Source organism: Vulpes vulpes, chromosome 12, assembly GCF_048418805.1.
Source record: "Vulpes vulpes isolate BD-2025 chromosome 12, VulVul3, whole genome shotgun sequence".
Classification (NCBI taxonomy): domain Eukaryota; kingdom Metazoa; phylum Chordata; class Mammalia; order Carnivora; family Canidae; genus Vulpes; species Vulpes vulpes.
In genome coordinates, this window is record NC_132791.1 from 93,937,655 (window position 1) to 93,965,175 (window position 27,521).

General features: G+C 37.7%; 1 protein-coding gene across 3 annotated transcripts in view; it reads left to right on the forward strand.

The window, feature by feature from the left end:
• Positions 1 to 796: 796 nt before the first annotated feature.
• SSR1 (signal sequence receptor subunit 1) overlaps positions 797 to 27,521 on the forward strand; it is a 39,063-nt gene continuing 12,338 nt past the window's right edge. The window contains exons 1-9 of one of the 3 annotated variants that reach the window (XM_025999393.2): positions 845 to 1,009; positions 4,237 to 4,349; positions 7,986 to 8,073; positions 9,810 to 10,072; positions 11,827 to 11,903; positions 13,011 to 13,089; positions 14,498 to 14,591; positions 14,869 to 14,883; positions 24,825 to 24,888. In XM_025999393.2, the coding sequence (XP_025855178.1) occupies positions 931 to 1,009; positions 4,237 to 4,349; positions 7,986 to 8,073; positions 9,810 to 10,072; positions 11,827 to 11,903; positions 13,011 to 13,089; positions 14,498 to 14,591; positions 14,869 to 14,883; positions 24,825 to 24,888 (872 nt within the window). In that variant the 5' untranslated portion in view covers positions 845 to 930. Of the gene's footprint in view, positions 1,010 to 4,236; positions 4,350 to 7,985; positions 8,074 to 9,809; positions 10,073 to 11,826; positions 11,904 to 13,010; positions 13,090 to 14,497; positions 14,592 to 14,868; positions 14,884 to 24,824; positions 27,172 to 27,521 lie in introns of those variants that run through there. The other 2 variants (XM_025999395.2, XM_025999394.2) reach the window with 2 other exon arrangements.

Sequence of the window (27,521 nt, forward strand, 5' to 3'; positions counted from 1 at the left end):
TGGGTGAGGGTGTGGGCCGATAGAGGCCAAGATTTTCCGCTATTTCTTATGCTTTTAGGGTTTTTTTTTAAACAATCACATATCGCAAAACATATTTTTGCTTTTCAAAGCAGGTAGTTTGTGTCCCTTATATCACTATTAGTTAAAATCATACAAAGGCTACAGCGCCCGATGATCGCATATATAACTGGGTGTTCTATGTTGGCAAACTGAATTTAAATAACAACAACAAAAAAAAAAAAAGAAAGAAAGAAAAAGAAAAAAAGAGCATCGCGCCGGGCACTATAGGCCGATGGTCATTCAAATAAAGTCACTAGGGCAGCTCGGGTGGCTCGGCGGTTTGGCACCTGCCTTGGGCCCAGGGCGTGACCCTGGAGACCCAGGGTCGAGTCCCACGTCGGGCTCCCCGCGTGCAGCCCGCTTCTCCTTCTGCCTGTGTCTGTGCCTCTCTCTGTCTCTGTGTCTCTCTGATGAATAAATAAAATCTTTTAAAAACAATAATAAAATGAATAAATAAAAAATAAATAAATAAAATAAAAATAAAAAATAAAAAAAAAACAATAATAATAATTAAAAAAAAACAAATAAAATCAGTGCGTAGGATGCAAATGAACCGGGGGAGCGCGAGGCAGCAAGGTGCAAGTGCAGCGCTCGCGTCTCCGGCGGGAGGCGGACCCTTCGCGGGAACAGCCGAAGCCCGGGGGGGCGGGGCAGCCGATCACGTGACTCGCGGGCGGCCCCGCCCCCCGCCCCTCCGAGCCCCGCGGCCACGTTGGCGGCGCTCCGCGGCCGGGGAGGGGGCGTGGCGAGAGCCGCGTGCGTGGTGCGTGCCCCGCCCCCTCGCGGAGCCCGGATGAAGGGTGACGCCATTACCGCCGGAGCCGCGGAGAGCGCTGGCGGGCGGCGAGCGGACGCCGGACCGGCCGCGCCATGAGGGTCCTCCCGCGCCTGCTTCTGCTCCTCTTGCTGGCGTTCCCCGCTGCCGTGCTGCTCCGAGGCGGCCCGGGAGGTGAGGCGAGGGCCGTGGGTGGCGGGGCGCAGGCCGGCGGCTGCGGGCTGGAAGGCGGAGGCGGCAGCGGCGCCCGGGTCGGGGTCGCGGTCGCGGTCGCGGTCGGGGTCGCGGTCGGGGTCGGGGTCGGTCCGGCCCGCGCCCTCCCGGCCCTCCCCCGCCCCGGCCGGTCGTCGGGGGTCCGGGCGCGCGGGGCAGCCCCCGCCGGGGCCTCGGCCGCGTCCCCGCGTCCCCGCGGGCTGCCCCTCGGCCGCCTGCACCTCGGTGTCCCCGCCTGGGCCGCACCTGCCGCCGTGGCCGGAGCTGGGGTCCCCGGGTCGCGGGGGGCGGAGGGTGGGTGCAGCCGCAGCCCGCTGCGCTCCTCGGGCCGCCCCGCCCCGCCCCCGCCCCGCTCTGGGCTGACGTGTCTCTGGCCTCCACGTTGCGAGCCCTCCTTCATTCATTTGCTGAGACCTTTGGCCTCTGCGCAGCTCGGCTCCCAGAGCATCCCCCATTCCCCCATCCCCCCACCATTCCCCCCTGCTAACCAGCGCCGCATCCCTGGGGGTACCTGGCGTCTTCGCCCGGCGGCTCGGGAGCCCGCCCTGCCTGTACCTGAGCCCTCCTCCTCCTCCTCCTCCCTCCCCTTCCCTGTCTCTGCAACTTTGTATGTGTGCGCATCTCATGGCCCTGGGGCCGGGAAAAAGATCTAATCCAACATTAGACGTTCATTTCGGCTTGTTCTTTGCAGCACTTGGCCTGATGTGGGAATTGCAGGACACTAAGGACGGAGACACGTGGCTCTTTTTGCCCCCTGGTTCCGTTAAGAACTTAAGGTTTTTTTGTTTTTTTTTTTTAAGATTTTATTTATTTATTCACGAGAGACAGAGGGAGAAGCCTTCTTTTTTTCTTTTTCTTTCTTTCTTCTTTCTTTTCTTTTCTTTTCTTTTTTTTCTTTTCTTTTCTTTCTTCCTTTCCTTTCCTTTCCTTTCTTTTCCTTTCCTTTCCTTTCCTCTTTCTTTCCAGTTTCCCAACATAAAACACCCAGTTATATGCTTCCATTTACTTCTGAAGCAGAAGTGGAAGAACCCGACGTGGGACTGGATCCCAGGACTCCAGGGTCAGGCTCTGGGCCAAAGGCAGCACTAAACCGCTGGGCCACCCGGGCTGCCCAAACTTAAGTTTTCTTATCTGCAGAATTTCAGTCTAAATGATCACTAGGATTCCCCTCCTTCTGTAAGTTTAAGCAGAAATGGTTGATAGTGACAGGTACCCACAAGTGCTTTTTTTTTTTTTTTCTTAAAGATTTTATTTATTAGAGAGGCAGAGACACAGGCAGAGGGAGAAGCAGGCTCCATGCAGGGAGCTCGATGTGGGACTCCATCCGGGGTCTCCAGGGTCAGGCCCTGGGCTGAAGGCGGCGCTAACCGCTGAGCCACCGCGGCTGCCCATGCATGCTTTTTTTTTTTTTTTTTTTTTTTTTATACAAAGGAAAGGGAAGCCACTGGTTTCTATTTAGGGGATGGGAAACCAGGTGAGAGAATTAATAGAGCCTGTTGATGAATTCATTTGCAGGGTTGAAGGGGGACTCTCTTCCTTTAGGAGTCGCTTGGCTGGTTTGCTCTTACTTGGCTTTCAAAAGAAAATCTGACAATTGCCTGTTTAGGATCCAGACTGTGTTCTTCAGGTTTCAAAACATTGTCTTTCTGTTTTAAGAAACATCAGTTTTGTCTAAACCTAATTAGATATCGTTAGACATTTGTGTGTGTGTGAGGAATGGTCTTTTTTTTTTCCCCTTTCTCCCAAAGGAAGTTTTTTCTCTAAAGTTTTCCAATTGAGAATTGCTAGACTCTCTAGGTGCAGAACTGTTACTGAGTAACCTTAATATCTACTGAACTGTAGGGTGAAAAGCCATTGCATCTATTGAGAAGTCTTGAAATTTAAGTACAACTTGAAATTATGATGTTAGCATAGGTATTTTTCTTGCTGGTTCTAGAAGATGACTTGTAAATTATGAATGCACTGTTTGTCCAGCAAACAGTAGAAGCTGTTTTTCAGTTCATAATGTGCGGTTCGGTGTTCTTTAATATTGTACATAAATTTTAACAGCTTGTAAGAACTCAAGGAAGTGGGAAAGGCTTAAAATGCATAGCCCTTAATATAGACTGTTTTCTCTGGGTATTGCAGCATGTACACATGCTTCCTTTCCCACATTTTTTTTTTCCTCTTCTGAATTGCCACATCATCATTCTTGCTGAGAAATGTTGGAAGAGTCACTAGAACTTTGAGATTCTGTTTTGAGCATCTTGCCTGAGATCAATTTAACGTGACTTGTTTAAAGAACTTTTGCCTATAAAATTATAATTTCTTGACCTTACAGTGATGCTTAATTTTTTAAGTGTAGGGGAAATAAAATGAAAAGGTACTTAAAACATGTTTGAAAGTCATATGCAAAAATAGATGGATGCATGCTTTCGGTGCTATCAACTTTGAAGTTACCAGTGTAGTTTTTATTGTATCAGATATGTTTTATGCAAGCTAGTTTTTACCATGGATACCATACAAGTATTTATTCCTTGGAATTACATGCTATCAAGTTCTCGGAGCTGTAGTCAACTTTAATAACAAATGTTTCTTGCCTAGTTATTGAGGTTGCTATTTCCTTTAGATCTGAGTAGGGTTTTCGTTTGTATGGTTAATGATAGGTATTAAATTCTGGAGCTTTTTACGTTTAAAACAAACTTGTGTAAAGTTCTTTTATTTGACCTTCAAGGCATCTTTAGTTTCGGCAGTTCATTTTCCCAACAATTCAGTGCTTTTGAGAATTGAAACAGTATTTCCCATTAAAGTTAACATACAGTTGATCTGGGGATCCCTGGGTGGCGCAGCGGTTTGGCGCCTGCCTTTGGCCCAGGGCGCGATCCTGGAGACCCGGGATCGAATCCCACATCAGGCTCCCGGTGCATGGAGCCTGCTTCTCCCTCTGCCTGTGTCTCTGCCTCTCTCTCTCTCTCTCTATCATAAATAAAAAAAATTAAAAATAAAAAAATAAAAAAAACATACAGTTGATCTGACTACCAATAGGATAAAATCACGAGTATTCTAGATGCATTGTAATTTGACATCATTCAAGGGAACTGGGAGATTGAATTACTCCAGGGGAAACATGTGTTGCCTGTACCTGGGACTAAAAACCATTGGTATGCCAGCAGTAAAGGGTAACTACTTGTTTTGTATTTTATTGTTAGGCTCATTAGCTGCAGCTCAAGATCTCACAGAAGATGAAGAAATGGTGGAAGATTCAATAATTGAAGATGAAGATGATGAAGCAGAAGTGGAAGAAGATGAACCCACAGATTTGGTTAGTGTTCTATAAAGCGTAATTCATGTATATGGCATTTCTAGAGTCTATCCTTTTATAGACAAATTTGTTTTTGTTTTCTAAAGATTTTTAATTTATTTATTCATGAGAGACACAGAGAGAGAGAGAGAGGCAGAGGCACAGGCAGAGGGAGAAGCAGGGTCCATGCAGGGAGCCTGACGTGGGACTCAATCCCGGGTCTCCAGGATCAGGCCCTGGGCCAAAGGCGGCGCTGTACCGCTGGGTCACGCGGGCTTCCCCAAATTTGGTTTTAAAATTCTTGCTTTAAGAGGTTACTGTGATCAGGGGGTTGAAGTTGGGAGAAGGGCCAGTAATTGAGAATGGATAAGTATTTTCTTGCACAAGGAGGAAGATGTGAGACAAAGAACAATTAAAGAACAATTAAATGTCATACGGACCTTATCTAAGAGGGTAATAGTACACTGGGAATGGCACTGGACCAGTGTTGATCGATTTGGGATGCATGCTGCTTAGCTTTTTGACTTTGAGTAGGTTATCTCTCTGGATCTCATTTTCCTCCTTTCTTTCCTTCATTCAGTAAGCAAGTATTTACTGAATCCATACTATGTGGTAGGCACTGTTTTTAGTGCTGGGGTAAAGAAACTAGGTATTTTCCCTGCTGACATGGAGTTTCTGTTCTTGGGGCAATATATATGTGTTTTGGTGGCAGGGAGTGAGGAATAGGCAATAAACAGTATATAAAATGTGTCTTGTGAAAAAGAAGGGGCTTGGAGGAGATCTTTTAAAAAGTCTAGTTCTGGGGACCCCTGGGTGGCTCAGTGGTTAAGCGCCTGCCTTCAGCTCAGGATGTGATCCCGGAGACTCGAGATCAAGTCCCACATCAAGCTCCCTGCATGGAGCCTGCTTCTCCCTCTGCCTGTGTCTCTGCCTCTCTCTCTCTCTCTCTCTCTCTCTCTGTCTCTCATGAATAAATAAATAATCTTTAAATAAGTCTAGTTTTGAAACTTTTACTATAAAATTATATGACAGTAAGAATGTTGGGGTAGAATGAAGATAACTGCAACATGCTTCTAGCTACTTTTATTTCCTCTCTGGACTACTATAATTTATTCTACACAGATTACTTCTTTTTAAAAAACGACTTTTAAACTCCAGAATCAGTTCTCTTCACAGTCTTAGCAAGACAATGCCTTCAGTGCCAGAAAGTAAAAGCCATCGAGTGTGAATTTTATCAAATTTTCTACTTCTGAATTATATTATTCAGTCATCCTTTCTACATTTTCTCCTTAAAAAAAATAGTGAGTTGATTTTACTCTCTTCTAAGGCTAGCCCTACCACCTGTGTTCATGTCCCCATCTGGTCCTGTGGTGGGATTTTGTATTTTTCTTTAACTTTGTCAGTGGCTTGATTCTGTTAAAATGCTACAGATATACTTTTATATTCCAGTTTGTGTTCCTCCACTTTAAGTTGCTACACTTTTTCTTTACCAGCACTTTTCTTGAGAGAGTAAACTGTACCGCTCTACTCATTTCACATTTGTATTGTGGTCTGGTCCGATGTATCTAGTAAAACTGTTCTTGCTAAGTCACCACTCACCTAATTGCAAAATCTGTGGCCTGTTTTTCATTGTTATATTGTTATCCTGTTCAAACTCTTTCTAGCATTTGCGGAGTACCCCTTCCTTGAGTCCCTTCATGTTGGTTTGGAGGTGGGGGTGACTAGTTTACTCTGCCCAACTGCTGCTGCTCCATCTCTCTACCATCTTCTCTCCCTCTGCTTGCCTCCTTACTGTTGATGAAACCTGTGGTTTCAGCCAGCACCACCTTTTACCAATTACCTTCAGATCTTGTCTCTAGCCACTTACCTTACTGAGCTCTATACCTTTATTTCCAGCTCTCTGCTGGATAGCACCATCTAGATACTCCATTCATACCTGAAATTTTATATGTCTAAAATGGAATTCAGCTTTTACCATCCATCCCACTTCCATAAACTGTTCCTGTTTTGATATGGCTCTAGCAATTTAAGCTTTCATCTTAATGACTTCCATTTCTTTTTATACCACAATACATCAATCAAGTCAGATCAAATACTCTTTGCTTCTTATTACAGCCTTTTGGTTCCTGCCTTCTTATCGCTGGTCCCTTTTCCTACTTGTGGGTTTCTTTTCTCAAAAATAGATCACTAACTCTTACTAAATGAATGGTATATCATTAGGATATTTAAAATAACATCAAACAGTTGCACAGTCATTGAACAAATGTTTGAGGGTCTTCTCTTGAGTTATGATCTAGATGTGGAGAATTTTTTAAGTTAAAGACTGTCTTTGCCCTTGAGAGAGGTCTATTGGGAGAGAGAGAGTGTTTTACATAAATGAAAAAAGCAAAATGCCAGTAAACAGTGGTGCCCTTAAGCATCTCAATTTATTAAAGGCCTGAACACTTCAAATATATTAGTAATCTCTGTAATCCTCATCAATTCCTGAAGAGGTGCTGCACTGAGGATTAAAATTTTAAATTAAAATTTCACATTTTGTAACTATTTCATTGATATAGTTTACAGATTATACTATTCATCTGTTTTAAACAAACAATTCAACAATCTTTAATAAATGTGCCAAGTTGAGCAGCTCTGCATTTTAGGCCATTTCCATCATCCCCATATGATCCTGCTTGCTCTTTTTTTAACCGCTTCTTCCAAGTTGTGTGACATCTTCTCACAGAAAGATTGTTCTGTTAATTGAGATAGAAATCTTTTGGGGGTGATGACAAGGTGCTCTAGAACAGAAGTCAGCAAAATGGCTACAGGCCAAGTCCAGTTGTCCTTATTGTTTAACATATCGTCTGTGGCTGGTTTCATGCTGCAGCCTCAGAGTTGAGTAGTTGCCAGAGGGACCTCATGGTTCCCAAAGCCAAAATTATTTGATAGCTGGATCCTTGGGTTGGTGCTGCTTTCAGAGTATTGTTTCCTTCACCCTTGTGGGAGGATGGAGGGTGAGCGGGAGGGAGTAAGTTTGAGAGTTTTTCCTGTGAGGTAGTATTCCTGGCATTTTAAAGGAGAAAATAAATACTATTTGTTTTAACTGGGAATTAAGTGTTCATTTGAAAGATGCCTTTTAAACTTTTTTCAGACTTGACAGATAAAGTTTACCAACCTGTGCTCTAGAACCTTACAGTTGGAAGTGTGGTTTGAGTACCTGTAGCCTTGGCATTTCCTTCCTGCTTTTAAAAAGCACGTGTGGGATCAATTTCAGGTGCACCTGGGAGGCTCAGTGGTTGAGCCTTTGGTCCGGTCGCCGGTGGAATGGGGTTGTCCTGGGATCAAATCCCACATCGGGTTCCCCGCAGGGAGCCTGCTTCTCCTCTGCCTATGTCTCTGCCGCTCTCTGTGTCTTTCATGAATAGATAAATCTTTAATTTTAAAAAAAAGGAAATACAGAATTTCAGGCTTTCCCTGGAACTGAATCAGATCTGCATAAAATCCCTGGGGCATTGGTGTACATATTATTCTTGGAGATGCACTGAAATTCGTACTCCTACTAATCCCAGCAAAGCCTTGGAGAAGCAGCATTTTGTCCCACATACAGTGAAGTCATTATTTTTAAATGATGTATTTTCCTTCATAATTATCTTTTTTTAATGTTGTTTTTGTTAGGCTGAAGATAAAGAGGAAGAAGATGTATCTGGTGAACCTGAAGCTTCACCAAGTGCAGATACAACCATCCTGTTTGTGAAAGGAGAAGGTAATAGAGAAATGTTTTAACTCAGGCATAGGAATTTTTCAAATGACAAGCTTACTTTTTGGGGGAAGCATTAGTAATGCTTAAGATTTTTATTCATTTTCCTCTTTATTATTTTACAAATATGGCATAAATACGTATTTTTAAAAAACCCACTTATATGTGTGATTATCCATATAATCCATGTAAGGTAGTATTCCTGGCATTTAAACTATGGGGAAAATAAGTACTATATTTAAATTAGAAGTCAAATGTTCTTTTGGAAGATACTGTTTTTAAACATTTTTCAAACTGCCACAGTAAACTGACTTCTATTTTAAAATATGAGAGACATATTAACGAATATTAGTAAATTAGTGAAATATTAGTAAATATTAGTGAAATATGAAAACTGATTAAGCCTAGTTTCATTAAAAGAAAAATGAATATGTCTTATATTTACTGAGGGCTATCAGCAAACACTGTTCTTAATATTTTGTGTGCATTATTTAATCTTAACAGAAACCAGGGCTCCTGGGTGGCTCAGTCGGTTGGGCATCTGCCTCTGGCTCAGGTCATGGTCCTGGAGTCCTGGTATTGAGCCGCACTTTGGGCTCCCTGCTCAGTCGGGAGTCTGCTTCTCCCTCTGCCTCTGCCCCTTCCCCCGACTTGTGCTCCCTCATGCTCTGGCTCTCTCAAATAAAATCTTAAAAAAAAAAAAAAAAAAAAGATAACAGAAACCATATGAGGATAGTTACTCTTGCTGAACTGAGGTTTAGAGAGGTGAAGAACATGTCCAGAGGCTACTCAGTTGGTAAATAAATTATGAAGATGGTCCCAGATGTGTCTGCCCCAAAGCCTCTGCTAAACTGGGTGAAACTCAGTTCTGTAGGCCATGATATAATTATTAAATACTACCATTTTTTTTGTTTTGTTTTTTTTAAAGTTTATTTTTTTTAATTTTTATTTATTTACGAGAGTCACACAGAGAGAGAGAGAGGCAGAGACACAGGCAGAGGGAGAAGCAGGCTCCATGCACCGGGAGCCCAACGTGGGATTCGATCCCGGGTCTCCAGGATCGCGCCCTGAGCCAAAGGCAGGCACTAAACCGCTGCGCCATCCAGGGATCCCTAAATACTTCCATTTTGAAGTTACTAATTTTCTTAGTCTTCTCAAGTTTTTATTCCTGCATGTATTCCAATTTTATGCCTACAAAAAGTAGGATTTGATTAAGAGGCTTTTCCTCCTCTTTTTGTAGCTGCCTCTGAATCTTACCTTCAAATTTGTGTTTTGACTGATTGCTTAAAGTGGTATGGGTTACCTGGTTAATTTTTTTTTCCAGTATTTTAATGGACACTACAATCTCAGATTCACCTTTCTGTCATTCTTACCTGCATAGATAATAGATGCTAGGTTGGAGGTGACTTTAAGACAGGTAGCCCCATGGCCAGTTAATCTTACTGCTAAAAGTACACAACTCTTTCTTAGATCACACAACATGGAAGTGATGTAATCTGATTTTGAGATGCTCCCTGCTTTTTAAGTTCTTAAGTTGCAGTGCCAAAGTACAGACAAGGGTTTCAGTTTATACACTAACTGTAATCAATTACTAGTTAGTGGGTGACTGGAGTGTGCTACTGAAAAAGATTCTGAAACCAAGTCCACATGTAGGAAAGGGTGCCCAAATCCTTAATAATGTCAATTTATTTTGTGTGCTTAAAATGTTTTCTAATCTTCTGATTTCTTTTTTTGTTTCTTAGATTTTCCAGCAAATAATATTGTGAAGTTCCTAGTAGGCTTTACAAACAAGGGTACAGAAGATTTTATTGTTGAATCCTTAGATGCCTCATTCCGTTATCCTCAGGACTACCAGTTTTATATCCAGAATTTCACAGCTCTTCCTCTGAACACTGTAGTACCACCCCAGAGACAGGCAACTTTTGAGTACTCCTTCATTCCTGCAGAGCCCATGGGTGGACGACCTTTTGGTCTAGTCATCAATCTGAACTACAAAGATCTGAATGTAAGGCCCTCTAAACTTTTTTTTTTTTTTTTTTTTTTAACTTAGAGATGAATGAGGACAGTCGACACTGATTAATGAATACTCATATATTTATTCATTCAAGTGCCTGTTTATGGTTGGAACTGTGATGGGCAACAGGGAGGCAAAAATAAATTGCACGTTTGTCTTCAACACTAGAATTGAGTGGGGCAGATACGTATAAACAGGCAATATTCCAGCATTAGTGATATATACTAAAGAGAAGTGTGTAAGGTGCTGTAGTAGAAAAGTAGATGTGACTTGAGCTTGATCTTAAAAGAAAGATAAGCCACACAGCAGATTCTATTGTTTATTCAGGTGTTAATATAGAGAGAATAGTTTGTTTTGTACTTCCTTTCATTGCTTCCATTTTGCCCATTTTACTGCTTTTATTTGTAAGTTTTAAGGGCTTTCTGTAACTTTTTCCATCATTTTATATACTCAGATAAAAATATAATCAATTATTTTTAGGATAGTTAGAGCAGTAAGGTTTATGGTTTATGAGAACCGAATGGTCTAATATAAGCTCTGTTGTCTTTCTTGTGGTTTTTAATATATACACACACACATACATAAATATATATGTATATGTCTAGTAAATCAATGAGAGAACACCAGAATTTTACTGCTGGGAGCTGACCTCCAGGTGCCAAGTATTATATCCTTCAGATGAAAGCACGTCTAAATCATTCCCTTCTCAAAAAGTTTTCAGAGAAGGAAAATTTATCCTTTTGGAAGCTTACTCAACCTTTTCTTTATATATTGTCAGCATGCTTACTTATGTCTAAGATAAATTTTTCATGCTGCAATGAAGTTTTTTTTTATTACGGTTTTTGATCTTTCAAAATAATGTAGTCATCTTCCTCAATTTCATAGTTAAGCAGTTTGAATAATTATATATTTTGTCTTGTTTTCAAGCAGAATTAAACTTAATCCAACAGACATGAATGTGTAGTTTTATTTCATTTTGATTGTTTGTATCATCAATGTATTCTGATTCCTGGAATTGTCATTGGAGGAATGCAGGTGGAAAGATCTAGAAGTAAAACTTACATAATTAGAGTTTAGCAATAAGTGACAATTTTGAGAAGTATTGCCTTTGTGTGAAGCATCAAACACTGGAAACAACTATCTGTATTGTCCCAATGATTCTGATGTGTTTGAAAACTGAAGTTGTGTTGAACCGACAAAATTAATCCAAGACTGCAACAGAAAAATATTTTGATACTGAAATCATGTAAATTAATTTCCAGTCCATTGTCAATTTTTAGAACATGGATTTGACTTCAGTTCTTAAAATCTGCTGCTGTGGCCGCTACTGTATACATTGTCATGCTCTTCCCTTCTTTTTGGGGGCATTATACACAACAGAACTTACAGCTTTTAGCTTATGAGTGTTCTGTGGGCTTTGTCTCTTTCTGCACATTTTATCTTTATTTTACTTTCCTGGTGTCTCACACTTTTCCACTTGCCCACCCTCATGAAACCAGAGGACAACTTTAGCAAAGTTGGAAGCGATTTTATTTTGTGGAAGAAAGTATTACTATAATGTTGAGTCTCTGACATTGAGTTAGTGCGATTACATGTAACTTTGTTGAGTCTTATCTAAGTGATGAGAAAGCTGCTTTATATCTGTTAAGGTAACAGGTTTGTTTTTTTTTTAAGGTAACAGTTTTAAGAAATCTTACAATTTTTATTTTTTCAATGCTGTTGACATTTTTGTGATTTATTAATAGGGCAATGTATTCCAAGATGCTGTCTTCAATCAAACAGTTACGATCATTGAAAGAGAGGATGGGTTAGATGGAGAAACGTAAGTGAAATTTGCAGTATGTATGTCTTGATCTCACAAGGTAGGCCTGAAAGGCTTGCTCCTGTTAACATTTTATTTTATTTTATTTTATTTTATTTTATTTTATTTTATTTTATTTTATTTTATTTTATTTTATTTTATTTTATTTTATTTTATTTTATTTTATTTATTTTATTTTATTTTATTTATTTTATTTTATTTTATTTTATTTTATTTTATTTTATTTTATTTTATTTTATTTTATTTTAAAGATTTTATTTATTCATGAGAGAGAGAGAGGCAGAGACACAGGCAGAAGGAGAACCAGGCTCCATGCCGGGAACCTGACATGGGACTCGATCCCGGGTCTCCAGGATCACATCCTGGGCCGAAGGCGGCGCTAAACCACTGAGCCACCTGGGCTGCCCAACATTTATTTTGATAGAATGGACCACACAATAAATTTTTGTGAAATCCTGCCTACATAAATCCATATTTTAGAACTAATAGTGAGTTAGGAAAGATAATGGAAAATGACATATACTGTTTTTAAAAGATAGATGGCTTTCTGAACATCTCCCCTTTCTAAATTCTTTCTGCCACATGCTCATAAGCTGATCACCAGCCTCATCTAAGTTACATACCTCTTCACTTGCTAGATCTAGTTTATATTTTTAACTTTCCTCAAGTTATCTTGGAAACTGTTCTTAGTGAATGATCATGAATCATTCTCACTGTATACATATGTTAACTGACTAGAAGCAATTTTTAAATCAAATTGTGCAAAATAATATTTGAGAGAGAAAAAAACCTAATGCAATTTTAATAAACTGAGCTTGAGTGTAATAAATTGTAAAGTAATTTTATTCATTTTAGATCATACATTTGGGTTTTTTTTGACTAATTGTTCTTAAAGTAAATCTGTGAAACTTACTACTTAGATGTAAGATACTTAGATACTTAGATGTAAAATACTTCCTTTGCCCCACAAGTTATTTGGAACACTTATATTAGAATTATAGTTGTAATTAGCTATGATGTTTGAGTTAAAGCAGAATTATAGTTTTACTTAGTTGTGCTGTTTCTTATGAATTAAAGCCAGTTTGTTTTTTCTCCTTTTTATATCAGAATCTTTATGTATATGTTCCTTGCTGGTCTTGGGCTCCTGGTTGTTGTTGGCCTTCATCAACTCCTAGAATCGAGAAAGGTAATTCTAGATGAATGACTCTTACAGCCATAATTCAGAAGTTGTTACTGTACTAAGTATAATCTAGTTATTTGTGGCTTCTTGCTCTCAACTGTGGGTTTGTGTATTTATAGGTCTATTGTACTTTTTTAAGATAAACCTGAAGATGACACCTTGGATATGTGACTTGTTTTTGTTTAGACTTCCATACACAAATGCATTTAAGGTCTTTTGGTTACACCCTCCAGAATGATCTTTACCTTCTTATTGTAATTCTAAATCATGTTAGAATTTTTATTCCTTCAACTCAGAAGATTTCATTGTACTGTTTACTACACTTTTCAATGGATATATTATTCAACGTCTAATCAATACAGCTTTTACTCTTTAGAGATAATTTCCAGTTAGCATTTAAGTTAATCTTTTCATTTGAAATAGAATGAACGAATTTGGCTATATTCTATCAAACTTCTGCTTTCTTATTAGGGTAGGAAAGTGGCAATGCCGAAGCACCTGCTATAATCATGGTTTTTCTTTGTCTGGATATGGTAGCTTATTCCACCACTTAATCTTTTATCTGTCTGTTCTCCCTGCAAAAAAAGAAAAAAAAAAAGGAACAACCCATGTTATCCTCTCAATGGAAAGTATAACATGATTTGTGTCAAATTTATATTCATTACTTGATCTTTAAAGGAGAAATACTCAGAAATACTCAGGTGTTAATTTCCACAACTTTCTTTACCTCATTTTCATAATAGCCTTTTTGCTATAAATTTATGTATGAGGTGTAATGGCAACTCCAGTTTTTTTTTTTTTTTTTCATTTGAATGAAGCCAGTTTTTAGTTACTTTTCATGTACTCAGAGTCTAGTTTTTATTTTTTTTATTTTTTATTTTTTTTAGAGTCTAGTTTTTAGACTGTATACTTGATACATAAATGATTAGGTTTGTTGTTTAAGAGCAAGACTAAAAGAATTGAATCACTTTCTTTCTAGCAATTTGCTGCAGTTATTCCAGGGACAGAGTTTGAGGTTGTTAGCTTAAATAAGATTTTATATTTTTATTTTACCTATGCCAACTGTATGAGCGTATTTAGCTTTAGCTAACAGTACAGATCTACCTGCTTGCATGCAGTATTTCAGTAATTATCTTGAATTTTTTATAAATACTTAGTTGGTCCACCAGTCCACCAACGTAGGAAGCTTCATAGCAGAGGAAAAGGTCTTTAAAACCTGAAAATAAATTCTTGTGAAGATTTACTCCTTATCATTTATTTATAGTTGGTGATAGGCATGATTTTTCTCCTTCTAATTAGTAAAGTGCTTAAGTAGGAGTATGTTTTTAAAGCTAGAAGAGCTTAATATGCTTTTTAAAAATTACAGTGAACATTATAAGAGAACTCTTATAAAATAATGTTTTTGTGCTCTCAGCGCAAGAGACCCATACAGAAGGTAGAGATGGGTACATCAAGTCAGAATGATGTTGACATGAGTTGGATTCCTCAGGAAACCTTGAATCAAATCAGTAAGTACTTTTATAAACTTGGCTGGAAAATTTTTATCTTAAGTGGAAGTTAAACTTAAGTATTTTAGACACAAAAATGCTTGGTCAATGCTACTTAACACTCATCTTTTCCATTACTTGTGGAGAACCTAGTATAATAAACACTTTAAAATTTTATTGTGAATAGTACTTTTATGCTTTAATTTAGAAATGCTTCCAGATCTACAGTTTCATATACAAATGTGTCAATTCTCCATATTCCTAATCTTTTCCTATCTCTTTTTTTCTGTTGCTTCAGTGCAGAGTAGAAGAGGTGAGGCAATTAACTTTTTTAATGGTGCTTGCTATATATAGTACTGGGGGATTCTGTGTAGCTTATGAATACAGTAAGTTTAATGAGTAATGGAACAGTTTTCAGCACTGTGTTTATTAGAAAAGCTAACTACTAACTACCCACTGTAGTTTGAAAGAATAAACCCAGAACTTTGCCTGGTAGTTTACATAACATATATTTTAACATTACATGTGTGATTAAACTATTAATTTTTATGAAAGAATATGGGAATTATTTTTTCCAATCATAAATGGACTAGTTGTAAGATTTATTTACTTATTTTCGAGAGCAAGCAGGCAAGTTGGTGTGGGAAAGGGGAGAGGGAGAGAATCTCAGGCTGACTCTGTGTTGACCATCGATGCCGGGCTTGATCTCAGAATCCTGCCCTGAACTTTTAGACCAAGAGTTATCACTCAACCAACTCTGCCACCCAGGGGCCCCATAAATGAACTGTTTAGAAACATTATAAAAGCAGTATGGCCTTGTATTAAAAACATTAGTAAATAGTACAGAAGTGAAAAACTGAGATTCCCTTCTGGCTCCACTAACTTCATTTTCTATAAATAATTGGTGTTTGTGTGTTATTTTAAGTATTTTCTGTACATTTACCAGTACATATGTCTGTTATTTCTTTGTGAATAGTTGATACAAATGGCATCATGCTGCATACACTGTTCTACTTCTGAGTTTTCATGTCTTGGGTTTTTTTTAATGATAGTGACTGACTGACTTCATTCTTTTTAGTAACTGGGTAGTACTCCTTTATATAAATGTGTCCTAATAAATTAAACCTGTTCTGTATTGAAGGATATATGTTATTTCAGGTGTTTAATTCTAAATTAATTTTTATATAAAAATTTATAATTCCTCATTTTTTAATTGAGATAAGTGACATTAGATTCAGATGTACAACGTAATGATTCAATGTTTGTATACATTGTGAAATGATCTCTACAGTAAGTCTAGTTAACCATCTGTTAACTACACATAGTTAAAAACGTTTTTGTGGGGTTTTTTTTTTAGATTTATTTATTAATTTATTTGAAAGGGAGAGGGAGGAGACCCCCTGTTGAGCAGGGTATACAATGCGGAGCTCCATCCCAGGACTCTGCGATCATGACCTGAGCAAAGGCAGATGCTTAACCGACTGACTCACGCAGACACCCCAAGTCTTTTTTTTCTTGTAACAAGAACTTTTAAGATCTACTTTCTTAGTAAAATTTAAAATGTACAATGTAGTGTTAATAACTGTAGACACCGTGGTGTCCATTACACCCCCATGACTTGTTATTTTATAGCTGCAAATTTGTACCTTTTGATTCTCTTCTCCCCTTTCACCTGGGCTAGATAATCCTAAAAATACGTCTGAAATTATATACATTTTCTTTTTAATGTAAAGTCTTATTTCCCTTCCGAAAGGTAGTTTGTTTTCAACGATGTACAATATTGCCTAGTTCTTTTCCACTCTTACCAGTCAGTCTTTCTCAGGTACTAAATACTATCAGATGTTTTAATCTAGCAGTATGGTACAAAATGGCATTTTTCATTTACAATTATGAATAAGGTTTTTCTTCTTTACACATCTATATTGGTTACCTAGTATGTACTTTGTTGTGAATGGGCTGTTCACAGTCCTTTCCAGGGTTACAAATTGAATTGTTCTCATTATTACTTTCAGAAAGCTTTCTCTATTGAAACATAATTACAGTATCATAGGTGCTTTGTTAAAAGTGAGCACAAAAGCAGTAACAGCATAGGAGGGCCCTTCATCTTCCAGGAGAGAGTAGGGGACATCATTTATAAAGTTTGACTTTTGACCAGAGTCTTAAGAAGTTGGGAAAGAAGGAATCTTCAAAGTTTTATGCACTATGTGAAGGACTTGGCTTTCCTTCTTGTTAAAAGTCAGCCATCAGATACTCTGAAGTAGAGAAGTAAGATATATATATATATATATATATATATATATATATATATATAGTTTAAAGATTTTATTTTATTTATTTATGAGAGACACAGAGAGAGAGGCAGAAGGAGAAGCAGGCTCCATGCAGGGAGCCTGATGTGGGACTCAATCCCAGGACCCCGGGGTCACACCCTGGGCTGAAGGCGGTGCTAAACCGCTGAGCTACCCGGGCTGCCAGAAATTTATATTTTTGAAAGAAATAATCGTAGTTTTGTGGTATATGGTTTAGCAACCAGGAGCTACTAGAAGTAGGGATACCAGTTAAATGATTTCATTAAAACATCTGAGAAATCCTTAGGGGCTAAGCTAAAACAATAGTAATGTGGAGGAAAAGAAACTAGAAAGATATTTCAGAATTGGAGCAGATTGGGCTTCTGGTGATTTTTTGTTTTGAGGGTGGGAGGAGGGAAAAATAATTTTGACTTTTAGGCATCTGGATGGAAGATGATCCCATACTGTTAGAGAATATAGGAACAGTAGCACAACATGCATGAGGGGAGATGAATTGAAACTAGATTTGTTGAGTATGAGGAGCCCAGATAAGGATGTCCAGTAAGCATTCGAAAGTTTTTAGAGCAGAGGTGAATCAAGATTTGGAGACACTGATGGGGTGCCTGGCTGGTTCAGTCTGTGGAGCATGCAATCTTGATCTGGGGGTTGTAAGTTCAAGCCTGCTTTGGGTGTAAAGATTACTTAAAAATAAAATCTTAAAAAAAACCAAAAGATTTGGAGACATTGGGACATAGAGTGTAGGTGATAGCTGAGATCCCATGAAATAATATATCTTTAAATTTAAATAAATCTTTAATCTTTTTTTAAGGACAAGTTTTCCATATTATCCTGAAATTCATCATAGCAAAAAGTGGAATTGGGTTGAGGGTAGACTGTGGTCTCTTTATAATGCCTCAAAATTACTTAATGTAGTCTGGATGTTTAAAATAAAGGTTCTTCAAAAATAATTAAAATTTTTGGACGCCTGGTGGCTCAGCGGTTGAGTGTCTGCCTTTGGCTCAGGGTGTGATTCTGGTTTGGGGATCAAGTCCTGCATCGAGTTCCCTGTGAGGAGCCTGCTCCCTCTGCCTGTGTCTCTGCCTCTCTCTGTGTATCTCTCATGAATAAATAAAACTTTAAAAAATGAAATTTTAAATGTCTTACACAGAATTGGCTGAAACTACATTTAAAAGCATTAAAAGTTTTTTTTTTTTTAAGATTTTATTTATTCATTCATGAGAGACACAGAGAGAGAGGCAGAGACACAGGCAGAGGGAGAAGCAGGCTCCACGCTCCAGGGAGCCCAACGTGGGACTCGATCTCGGGTCTCCAGGATCCCATCCTGGGCTGAAGGTGGCGCCAAACGGCTGAGCCACTGGGGCTGCCCTAAAAGCATTAAAAGTTACAGCTAAAAAACTGAAGCTGTGGCACCACTCCTCTCAGAGAATTCTTAAATAACAAATAGATTGAAGAGGAGTTGGTTTTATTGTATCTTTTCTCCCTGACATTATTATTCATGAACTTTAAAGCTGAGAATTACTACACTTAGAGCGTATGAATTTATGATTGTATTTTCATCAGCAAGTGTCAAGTATTTAGTGTGTCATAATACTATGCTAGGTTCTGAATGGTATGTTGAAAAGAAGAATATTACTGGTTTTTTTCAGGAGTTTACATTTCTACCTGAGGGAAGTAAAGGACACGTATGAAATATTTGAATAAACAGAGATAGTATGAAATATTTGAGTAATCAGAGATAGTATGTGGTAGAGTGAATAATATGGATGACTTTTAAGTTAGGAAAAGGGACCATATTAGAATCCAGGGAGACCTTGTTGAAGGAAAGAATTAAACTTCTGTACTGGGCATTCACTCTGCAAGATGAGGTGCTGTCTCTATTTATTGATGAGAAATTGCTACTGAGGAAAAATACTTGTCAAGTGTCACAGCTGGATCGTCTCATTCTGAAGCCCATGTACTTTCCCAGGAAGACTTAAGACCCAAAGATGGATAAAGTCATTAAATATTTTTTAATAGTACTTGGCCTTTCTTGCTCAAAACCTGATTTTGTTTCAGGACAATGTCTTACTACCAAAGACACTTGTATTCCTGCTTTTTCAACGTATTTGAAACCCCCACTTTGAAAAAACTTCATAAACAACAATGAAACTTCCATAAACAGCATTAAGATAATCTGATTTTCTAGTTAAAGTGATAAAATTTTTATCAAATTCAGGGTTTTGATGCATTACTCTCTACAGGCTTATTGAGAGGCATGTTATTAATAAAAGGTTACTGGAATTTGAAAATAGCTGGAAGGTACATAATATTTTCATACATAATCAGTTCTTTCTCACCATTACTACTTTTAGCAAAGCCTGGGAGCCAAGAAGTCTTAGTTGGAGCCTCAGCCTTTGAAATCAAAGGAGTCCTGAGAGCATTTCAGAAATTAGAAGCACAATAACAGACTAATGATAGAGAACAGACTGATGGTGATGGAGGGGAGGTGGGCTGGGGGATGGGCTAGATGGGTGCTGGGCATTAAGGAGGGCACTTGTGATGAGCACTAGGTGTTGTATGGAAGTAATGAATCACTGATCTACTTCAGAAACCAGTACTGCACTGTATCTTAACAACCTAAAATTTAAATTAAAAATTTTTAACTTTACTTGAATAAGAGAAATGAAAATTTTAAAAAAATTCGGGGGCACAGAGGTTAAGTAGGAAGAAGTATGGGGGAAAATAAATGTGTTTAGTTAAAACATTATTTTATTTTACTTATTTTTTTTAAGATTTTTTATTTACTCATTCATGAGCGACAGAGAGAGAGGGGCAGAGACACAGGCAGAGGGAGAAGCAGGCTCCATGCAGGGAGCCCGATGCGGGACTTGATCCCGGGCCTCCAGGATCACACCCTGGGCTACAGGCGGCGCTAAACCGCTGTACCACTGGGGCTGCCCCATTATTTTCTTTTTTAAAGTAACTTTTACACCCAGCGTGGGGCTCAATCTCACAACGCTGAGATCAAGAGTCACATGCTCTTCTGATTGAGCCAGCCAGACTCCCTGATTATTTGCTCTTTTAGAGTGCAAGTTTTTTATATAAGTGACATACTACCTCTAAAAAAATTTTTGATTTGCAAAGAAATAACTTCCTGACAGAAATAATATCACATTTAAAGAATAATGAATTCTTTTCTTTATTAATAAATAATCATGTTGAAATTTCTTCAGTTTCAAAAATATTCTTTACAATTCTTTTTTCCAATATAGGATGATGCATCTGGTTTTGTCTTAAGTCCCTTTTAATTTATGGCACCTCAAGAAATTGGCCTCTTGTCCTGGAAAGGGGCTTCTCACACTTTAACATGTATACAGATCACTTGAAAATCTTGTTTATGATAAAAGTTCAGATTCATTTGCTCTAGGATGGGGCCTAAATGTTGGTGTTTCCTACAGGCTTCCAGGAAATGCTAGTGCTGCTAACCCATTGATTCACTGAAGAATGAGACTCTAAAAAGTCCCTTGTTCCAGATTTCTGTGATTGTTTTCTCTTGGTGCCTTTTAGTTAAAATTTGTTTAACTTGGAAGATAAATCTATAGCTTTGATTAGATTGAAATATTTTTGGCTGATAGCATACATCATAACTCATAAGTACTTCTCCCTGCATCACATCAAGAAACTGTATCTGATTGTCCCATCATTAGTGATGCTAAATTGAGCACTAGATTAGGGCAGTAGGCATATGATCTTTCCATGTAACCAGGAGAAGGTAGTTGTTTCTGCTTGCAACCTAGAAATTATCTGTGTGGTATTAGTTCGTCATCACACAGATATCCAGTTCTCTAAACGTTTCACTTGTTGAAAATCCTTTCTTGAGTCAATGTTTCAGAAGTCTTAAGTGATCATTTTTCATTGAAATTTCTTTGATTTTGCTAATTGCCTTTTGTTTGTTTTTTTGTAAAGTAGTTCTTTCCTTCATCAGTTGGGACTTTTTGGTTACTTTATAAAAGACAGTTCCTACTGGAAAAGCAGGATAAGTACTTAATTCTTCCCTTTATTTTCCAGTTTTCAAAGAGTTAGTTTAAAAACCACCCCAGTGTGACAAATGAGATTTTCCTAATTTTCTCCTTTGTTTTTTAATTATCATGTATAAACTCAGTTTTTCATAGAATCCGTGTATTTTAGTCAGCTGTCTTTTTTGATGCTACGATTGTTACAGTTTTGACTACTGGTTGCCTTTTTATACTTGATCTCAGCCAAAAAGCTGAGAAGGGATTACTGGTTGCCTTTTTTTTTTTTTTTTTACTGGTTGCCTTTTTGAACCATTTTTAACTGTATCCTTTTGATCTTTGATCCTTTACTTGCTAGCTCAACAAGGTAATCTAGACATTTTGTACTTGCTCAAGGCATGGAGCAAGCTGCCTTTCCAAGGACCCCTGGATGACATTAGAAGTGAAAATCTAGATTTTAAGGGATGTTACTGATACTGGGTGACATTATTTCTAGGCTCATTCTGTGAACTGCGCTAGAAAATACATATTTTTTTCAAATAAATCCTGAAATCAAAGTGATATTTTCAGGTCAATTTTAATATTTTTATTTGATTTTTTATTCTTATATTTTATATTACACATGATTCCTTAAAGCAGTAGTTCTTAAATTATAGCACTCACCAGAACCATCTAGCCTGTTTCTTACCCCTGCTAGCCACTCGCCTCCCCCAAGTTTCCAGTCTAGTAGGTCTGGGTAGGGCCAATAATTTGTATATATCCATGTTCTTAGGTGATTTTTGAGGCTACTGGTCCAGACATATTTTAAGAACCACGCTTAGAACAGAGTTTTCCCAGACTGGAACATTGAGCAAATTGAAGATAATTTAGAAAAAAAGTAGCCAATTCTTTCAAAGATAGGACATGTGATTTGCATATTTGAAGACATAATGGAGAAAACCAAGAGAAATTTTAGAGATAATAGAACAGGAGGTTTTTGTGGAAGTAGAAGGTCTCTCAGGTTTCCAGGAATTTTGGGGAGGGGTAATGTGAGGACGAATAGGTTTCAGGGGCCACTGTAAATTTGGCAAGAGGTTTTTCTCGTCTCCTCCTCACTCAATGAGAATTGTAAAGGAAGGAGGGGTAGTTTGAAACAATTTGAGCCTGCTACTAATACGTTTTTCTCCTTATATGTTTTGCATTTCAGATTAGGGTGCTTCAATTACCTATAAGTCTTTCTAACTGTAAATGACAGGTTAGCTTATTTTAATAGAAAATTATAGGCCCTTTGCTTAATACTAGTATTTTAAACGTATACATAAGGAACCTTAATCAGAAACTTACAAAGATGAAGTCTTTCATGTAATTTGACTTTCTTTTTAACTCGGGGATCCATTAGGAAGCTTGAAATTTTAATTTCATTAATTACAAAACTCATCTGACAACTATTTGTATAGTATGACTCCCCAGGTATGATAGGAGATGGAATAGATTACTCTGAGAAGGGGTTGGTGAGGGACTAGTTGAAGTTTCTGCTAACATTTTGCTTTTGTCCTTTCTAAAAATGAAAAAAGTCACAGTTTTACCACATGATTAGGTGGGTTTTATAACATCTTTTTTTTTTTTAAAGGCATTTTCAGATCTGCCCCATTTACTGAATCTCATTAACATCATGCATGTTCCAGTGTTTTTTGTTCTTTCAGTTGATTTCTTGTTTCATAGAATATTTTGACCTTAATATGTTCAATTTTTAAAAAAAAAAATAGTTTCTTAGGGTTTTTGGTGGGGGAAGTGATAAGAGGGGCTTGTTTTTTCTTTGGTGGCTGAAAAACATCATTACACACAACATTTTTGTTGAAGTAAAATGCTACTTTCTGGACTCTTGAGATATTTGGAGCCAGTTTCCCGAAAGCCAAATAACTCTAGAGTGCTATTTTATTACTGTTTCTCATTTATCTGCTTCTTAACTTGCTGTGCTAGGCAGGTGATGGAGGTTTTTAGACTCATTGTTAAGGTAGACAGAGTTGGCTGCCTTGCTGGAATTTAATTGATATGTGTTGAGACAGGCATCACAGGTCCTCTGAGGCTCTTTTTCATTTATTCTCATATTTAAAACCCTGCTGCAGGTGGTTGAGATTATTGGAAGTCCATAAATCACCACTTCACATCTGCATAGTAACCGCTGTATTCACACAGATGGCTGTTAGATTCTAAAATACTTTTTGAGAGGCGCTTGGGTGGCTTAGTTGGTTAAGCATCCTGACTCTTGATCTCAGCTCAGGTCTTAATCTCAGGGTCCTGAGTATGAGCCTGCATTGGGCTCCATGCTGGGTATGGAGCTACTCAAATAAAATATCTAATAGTTGGCCAGTTGCATAAAGGCAGTAGTTCAGTCTAACCGTTCTGAAATCTGATGAAAGTTGTAGACTTTCTTGAGAAAACTACTTCTATGCTCAGTTTGGGGTGAGTTGAGCCCCCTCTAAACACATCATTAACCTATTTTAATAAAATTCCAAGGTCAGTTTTCACGTGATCTGCAGACTCAGTCTTAATAAATTATACTCCTTGACTCTTAAGCATATTTTTAAAAAGAGAATTTAGTTGTTAAATATTCTTGGGCATCTCTGGGTGGCTCAGTGGTTTAGTGCCTGCCTTCAGCCCAGGGCCTGATCCTGGGGTGGGGTCCGGGGATCGAGTCCCGCATTGAGCTCCCTGCATGGAGCCTGCTTCTGCCTCTGCCTGTGTCTCTGCCTGTCTCTCTCTCGCGCGCGCTCTCTCTCTGTGTCTCTCATGAATAAATGAATAAAATCTTAAAAAGAATATATTGATAAATATTTACTGTATATTTTAAAACTGTAGTTAGGATGATCTGGCAGTCTTAGAAAATAAAAATTAAGATCTTCTAGGTAGATTTTTTCTCATAATCGTTCATGAAATGCTTACAAAATAAATCCCATACTTTGATGTGAAATATTTTTTCCACCCCTTCATTTTTTTTAAGCTGGAAAAATAATTATAGTTTCTAACTTATTCCAGAAAGGGCTTGACTTCCTAATATGTAAAGTGCTCCTAGAAATTGAAAAAGTATGGTCAGAGAAGAAGACAGCCTCATTTAAAGAAACGTAGATACTGCTCTTCCTGGATGGAAGCAGAAAGTCACCACCAATTTAGCTTTTATTTAATAGACCCCGCTAGGACTCTAAGAGATAAAGAGAAAAAGTACAGGGACGCCTGGGTGGCTCAGCGGTTGGGTGTCTGCCTTCGGCTCAGGGCATGATCCTGGAGTCCCGGGAATGAGTCACGTCGGGCTCCCTGCATGGAGCCTGCTTCTCCCTCTGCCTGTGTCTCTGCCTCTCTTTCTGTGTCTCCTGAATAAATAAATAAAATCTTTAAAAAAAAAAAAAAAAGATAAGAAAAAGTACAAAGAATGCCTACATGTGAAGGGTGATGTTTTTAGTATTGATCTTCTAAAAATTTCCTTTAACCTGCTGCTCATTCCAGGCAAATTTATGAAATTACTAAAAATTATGCAAACTGCATGGCTGCATTTATAAATATTAATTTGTAGCCAATATAGGTGTTTTTAAAGCTTTAATTTCATACCTTTGGCACTATTTCCAAAGTGTTTACTTTTGCATGTATAAACATACTAAATTGTAGAATTTAAGATTTTGCTTGGTGGCTTCAATATCACAGTAACCAAGATTAGACCTTTTGCCACCCTAATTGTACAAAGTTTTTTTTGAATTGAGTTACCTCTTGAAGGATTATTTTAAAGGCTAGTTTAACCTATACTAGATAAGAGGCAATTTTTACTAGGGTATTTTTGTGTGTGTGTGTGTGTGTGTGTGTGTGTGTGTGTGTGTGTGTGTGTTTTAGACTTAATGGTAAAGTGGAAGGAAAATGCTTTTTAAAGATCTTTTGAATCCATCATACTTACAATAAGCAAGTTAAAACTTTCTCTTTTCTTCCAGATAAAGCTTCACCAAGAAGGTTGCCCAGGAAACGGGCACAGAAGAGATCAGTGGGATCTGATGAGTAAATGTTCCTTTGTGCAACAATTCAGTCTTTACTTAACCTGCCCTAATGTTTTTCGGCCTGATGGGAATTAGTGCAGAGAAGCCATATCACCATAGAAGGCAACTACTACTTATGTGTGGACTGAGCAATCAGAGTCTGTGGCGATAATAATATTACTGAAAATGCACTGCATTCATTTTTCTAAAGTAACAAATTTGGTTTTTTTTTAAGCCATTAAAAATCTATGTGTGTGCGTGTGTATGTATGTGAGCAGTTAGTGTTACCAGAATCATTGTTGAACTACCTGAAGCCTGCCTTTAGAATACTAAATATAATGCTGTTGTCTCTTTTTGACATTTCCTAGTATTTCCCCCCAAAACTCAAAAGAATATTTGTCCAATATGATTGTGGATGTCCTGCCTTAGACTGTTGTAAAGAAAACAATTTCTCTTTTAGAATTGCTCAAATCTCAGTTGACGGCACAAATTAGTGTTTTGTTGTTGTTGCTGTTTTACAACTAGTATTCTAAAGGCATAGTCAGGAGTAGCTGCTTTTTAGCAATAGAATTGTTTTGGTATTTTGCTGCTGTTTACTATGATGCGCACCTTCAGAAAACTTCCCAAATGAGCCCAAGGAATTTGGGGATTTCTAGCAACAAAATTGTGAAGCATGAGAATTCTGCTGATTTTGATATATAAAATCCACCCCACCCTCTCTTTTCCTATTTCTTTCTCTCTTTTTTACAAAAAGAAAATGGTACATTTGTGGGACCCGAGTGTATTATCCATTGTTTTATTTCTGACCCGCTTAGATTTTTTTTTTTTAAGAGATCGTTTATTTTTTTCCTTAATAGAAGTATCTTGTTTGAGAAAAATTGTCTTGGTCTATAGACTAAGCAAAAAAGTCAGTTTATTGGGGTAAATATATATTATACTACTAATCTGTAAAAAAAAAAAAAAAAGTTGGATATTTTTTAAGTAGTTAACCAATTCATTTTTATCTAATTTTTTTTTAGTATTTTGGTTGTCCAGAATAGATTTTTTTAGTAATCTGAAGAATTCAAAAATTTTAAGCACTTAAGATCTCAGAATCAAAACTAAATTGGACTTCATAAAATGCTCTTGTCCCAGGTAGTAAATTAAGTTTGGCATTATTGTCAGACTGGATAAAGGGTAAGTCAAATAGTATGAATAGATAAGAGGCTTTTCCCCTCTGTCTTTAAGCCATATTCTTCCCCATATATTTTGTAAGGAAATGGTAACTGAAATTCTAGTGGCTGTTTAATTCCTGATCTGTCTATTACAATGAACTGACCCCTCCTCCCCTCCTCACTATAATCCCCACCCATGCCCACATGAAACAACAGCAAAATAAGATACGCAAATAAAAAAATCTTTCCAAGTTCTTTAAGTATTTAAACATCTGAGCCAAAGCCTATGACAATAGAATAGAAGTTATTGTATAGTTGTTAAACTTCTACAACTTTGCAAATAGGGGCTAAGGTGTCAAATTATCTATATTGGCATTGCTGAACTATAAACTTTCTATACCTGTAATATAAAGTGTTTGAGTTTTTAATTGGGCTGTATGATTAGTAGCTTATTTTGAAAAAGCTCTATGAGCTGTAAAAACTGCATGTTTTTTGTTTAATGTAATATAGGAGACCCTCTACCTTTTCAAGGAATATATTTCAAAAACATTGTTTTGTGAATTTCTAAGTTTGTGATACTAGAACACAATGCAGTGAGGTATAATTACAAAATTTAAGTGGCTTCTAGACCGTTTCATTGACTACTTGGTGGTACTTAGGCAGTGGCAAAGCCACGCTGAGTTACAGGTGCCAGCCCTTCTGACTCCTAAGTAATTTGCCTTACATACTAGCCTTTCCACTGCTGAGGTTCAAATTAGTGCCTCAGAAAATATTTGTCATGTTTTATTTTTTAGCATAGATTGGGAACAGTTGAAAACTCTTAAATCCTCAGCTGCCAGGGTCTTCTATAGTATCAGTATGTGTTTAGCAGAAACTAACTCCATAATGAATGGAATTCAATTCCACACATGGTTTGTTCAAGCACACTTAATAAGTAGCCTATTTTTTAAATGTCTTTTTTAAATGTAAATATTTGGATGAAGTTTTTAAAGTTTGTTTTGATATATTCATTTGCTATACCAACCATGGTTTCAGAATTCACCTTTTGAGCAAATTGGTTTCAGAATCTGTAAAATGAACCAAGAATCTTGTGTATCAAAGCTGTCACGCAGACATGTGAGAATAATGTGTTCATAAAGCATGGATCTTGCTTTGGTTGTATAGCTTCATCATTCATTTCATGGTCTTAATAGTGAGTGACTTTTCAGACTGCCCCTGCCCTCTGAACTGTTGTCTGAACAGGGCGGGTGGGTAGGGAATGGGGACCTGCAAGGTCCTGAGGAAGATAGAAGTCAGAAGAAAAGGAACATGTACTTGATTTTCATGGTTTTTAATTTTCAGTAAGTTTCAGAAAACAGTGATTTTTGATAGGAAAAGGCAAATTTAGATCTAAGAAAAAAACACTAAAAAGCCATTGCCTTAAACGTGTATTTGCAGTCCATCAGCCTATAATTGTATTTGCCTCTGTTGAGGAGTAGTTTAATGGTAGTAATGTGACCTT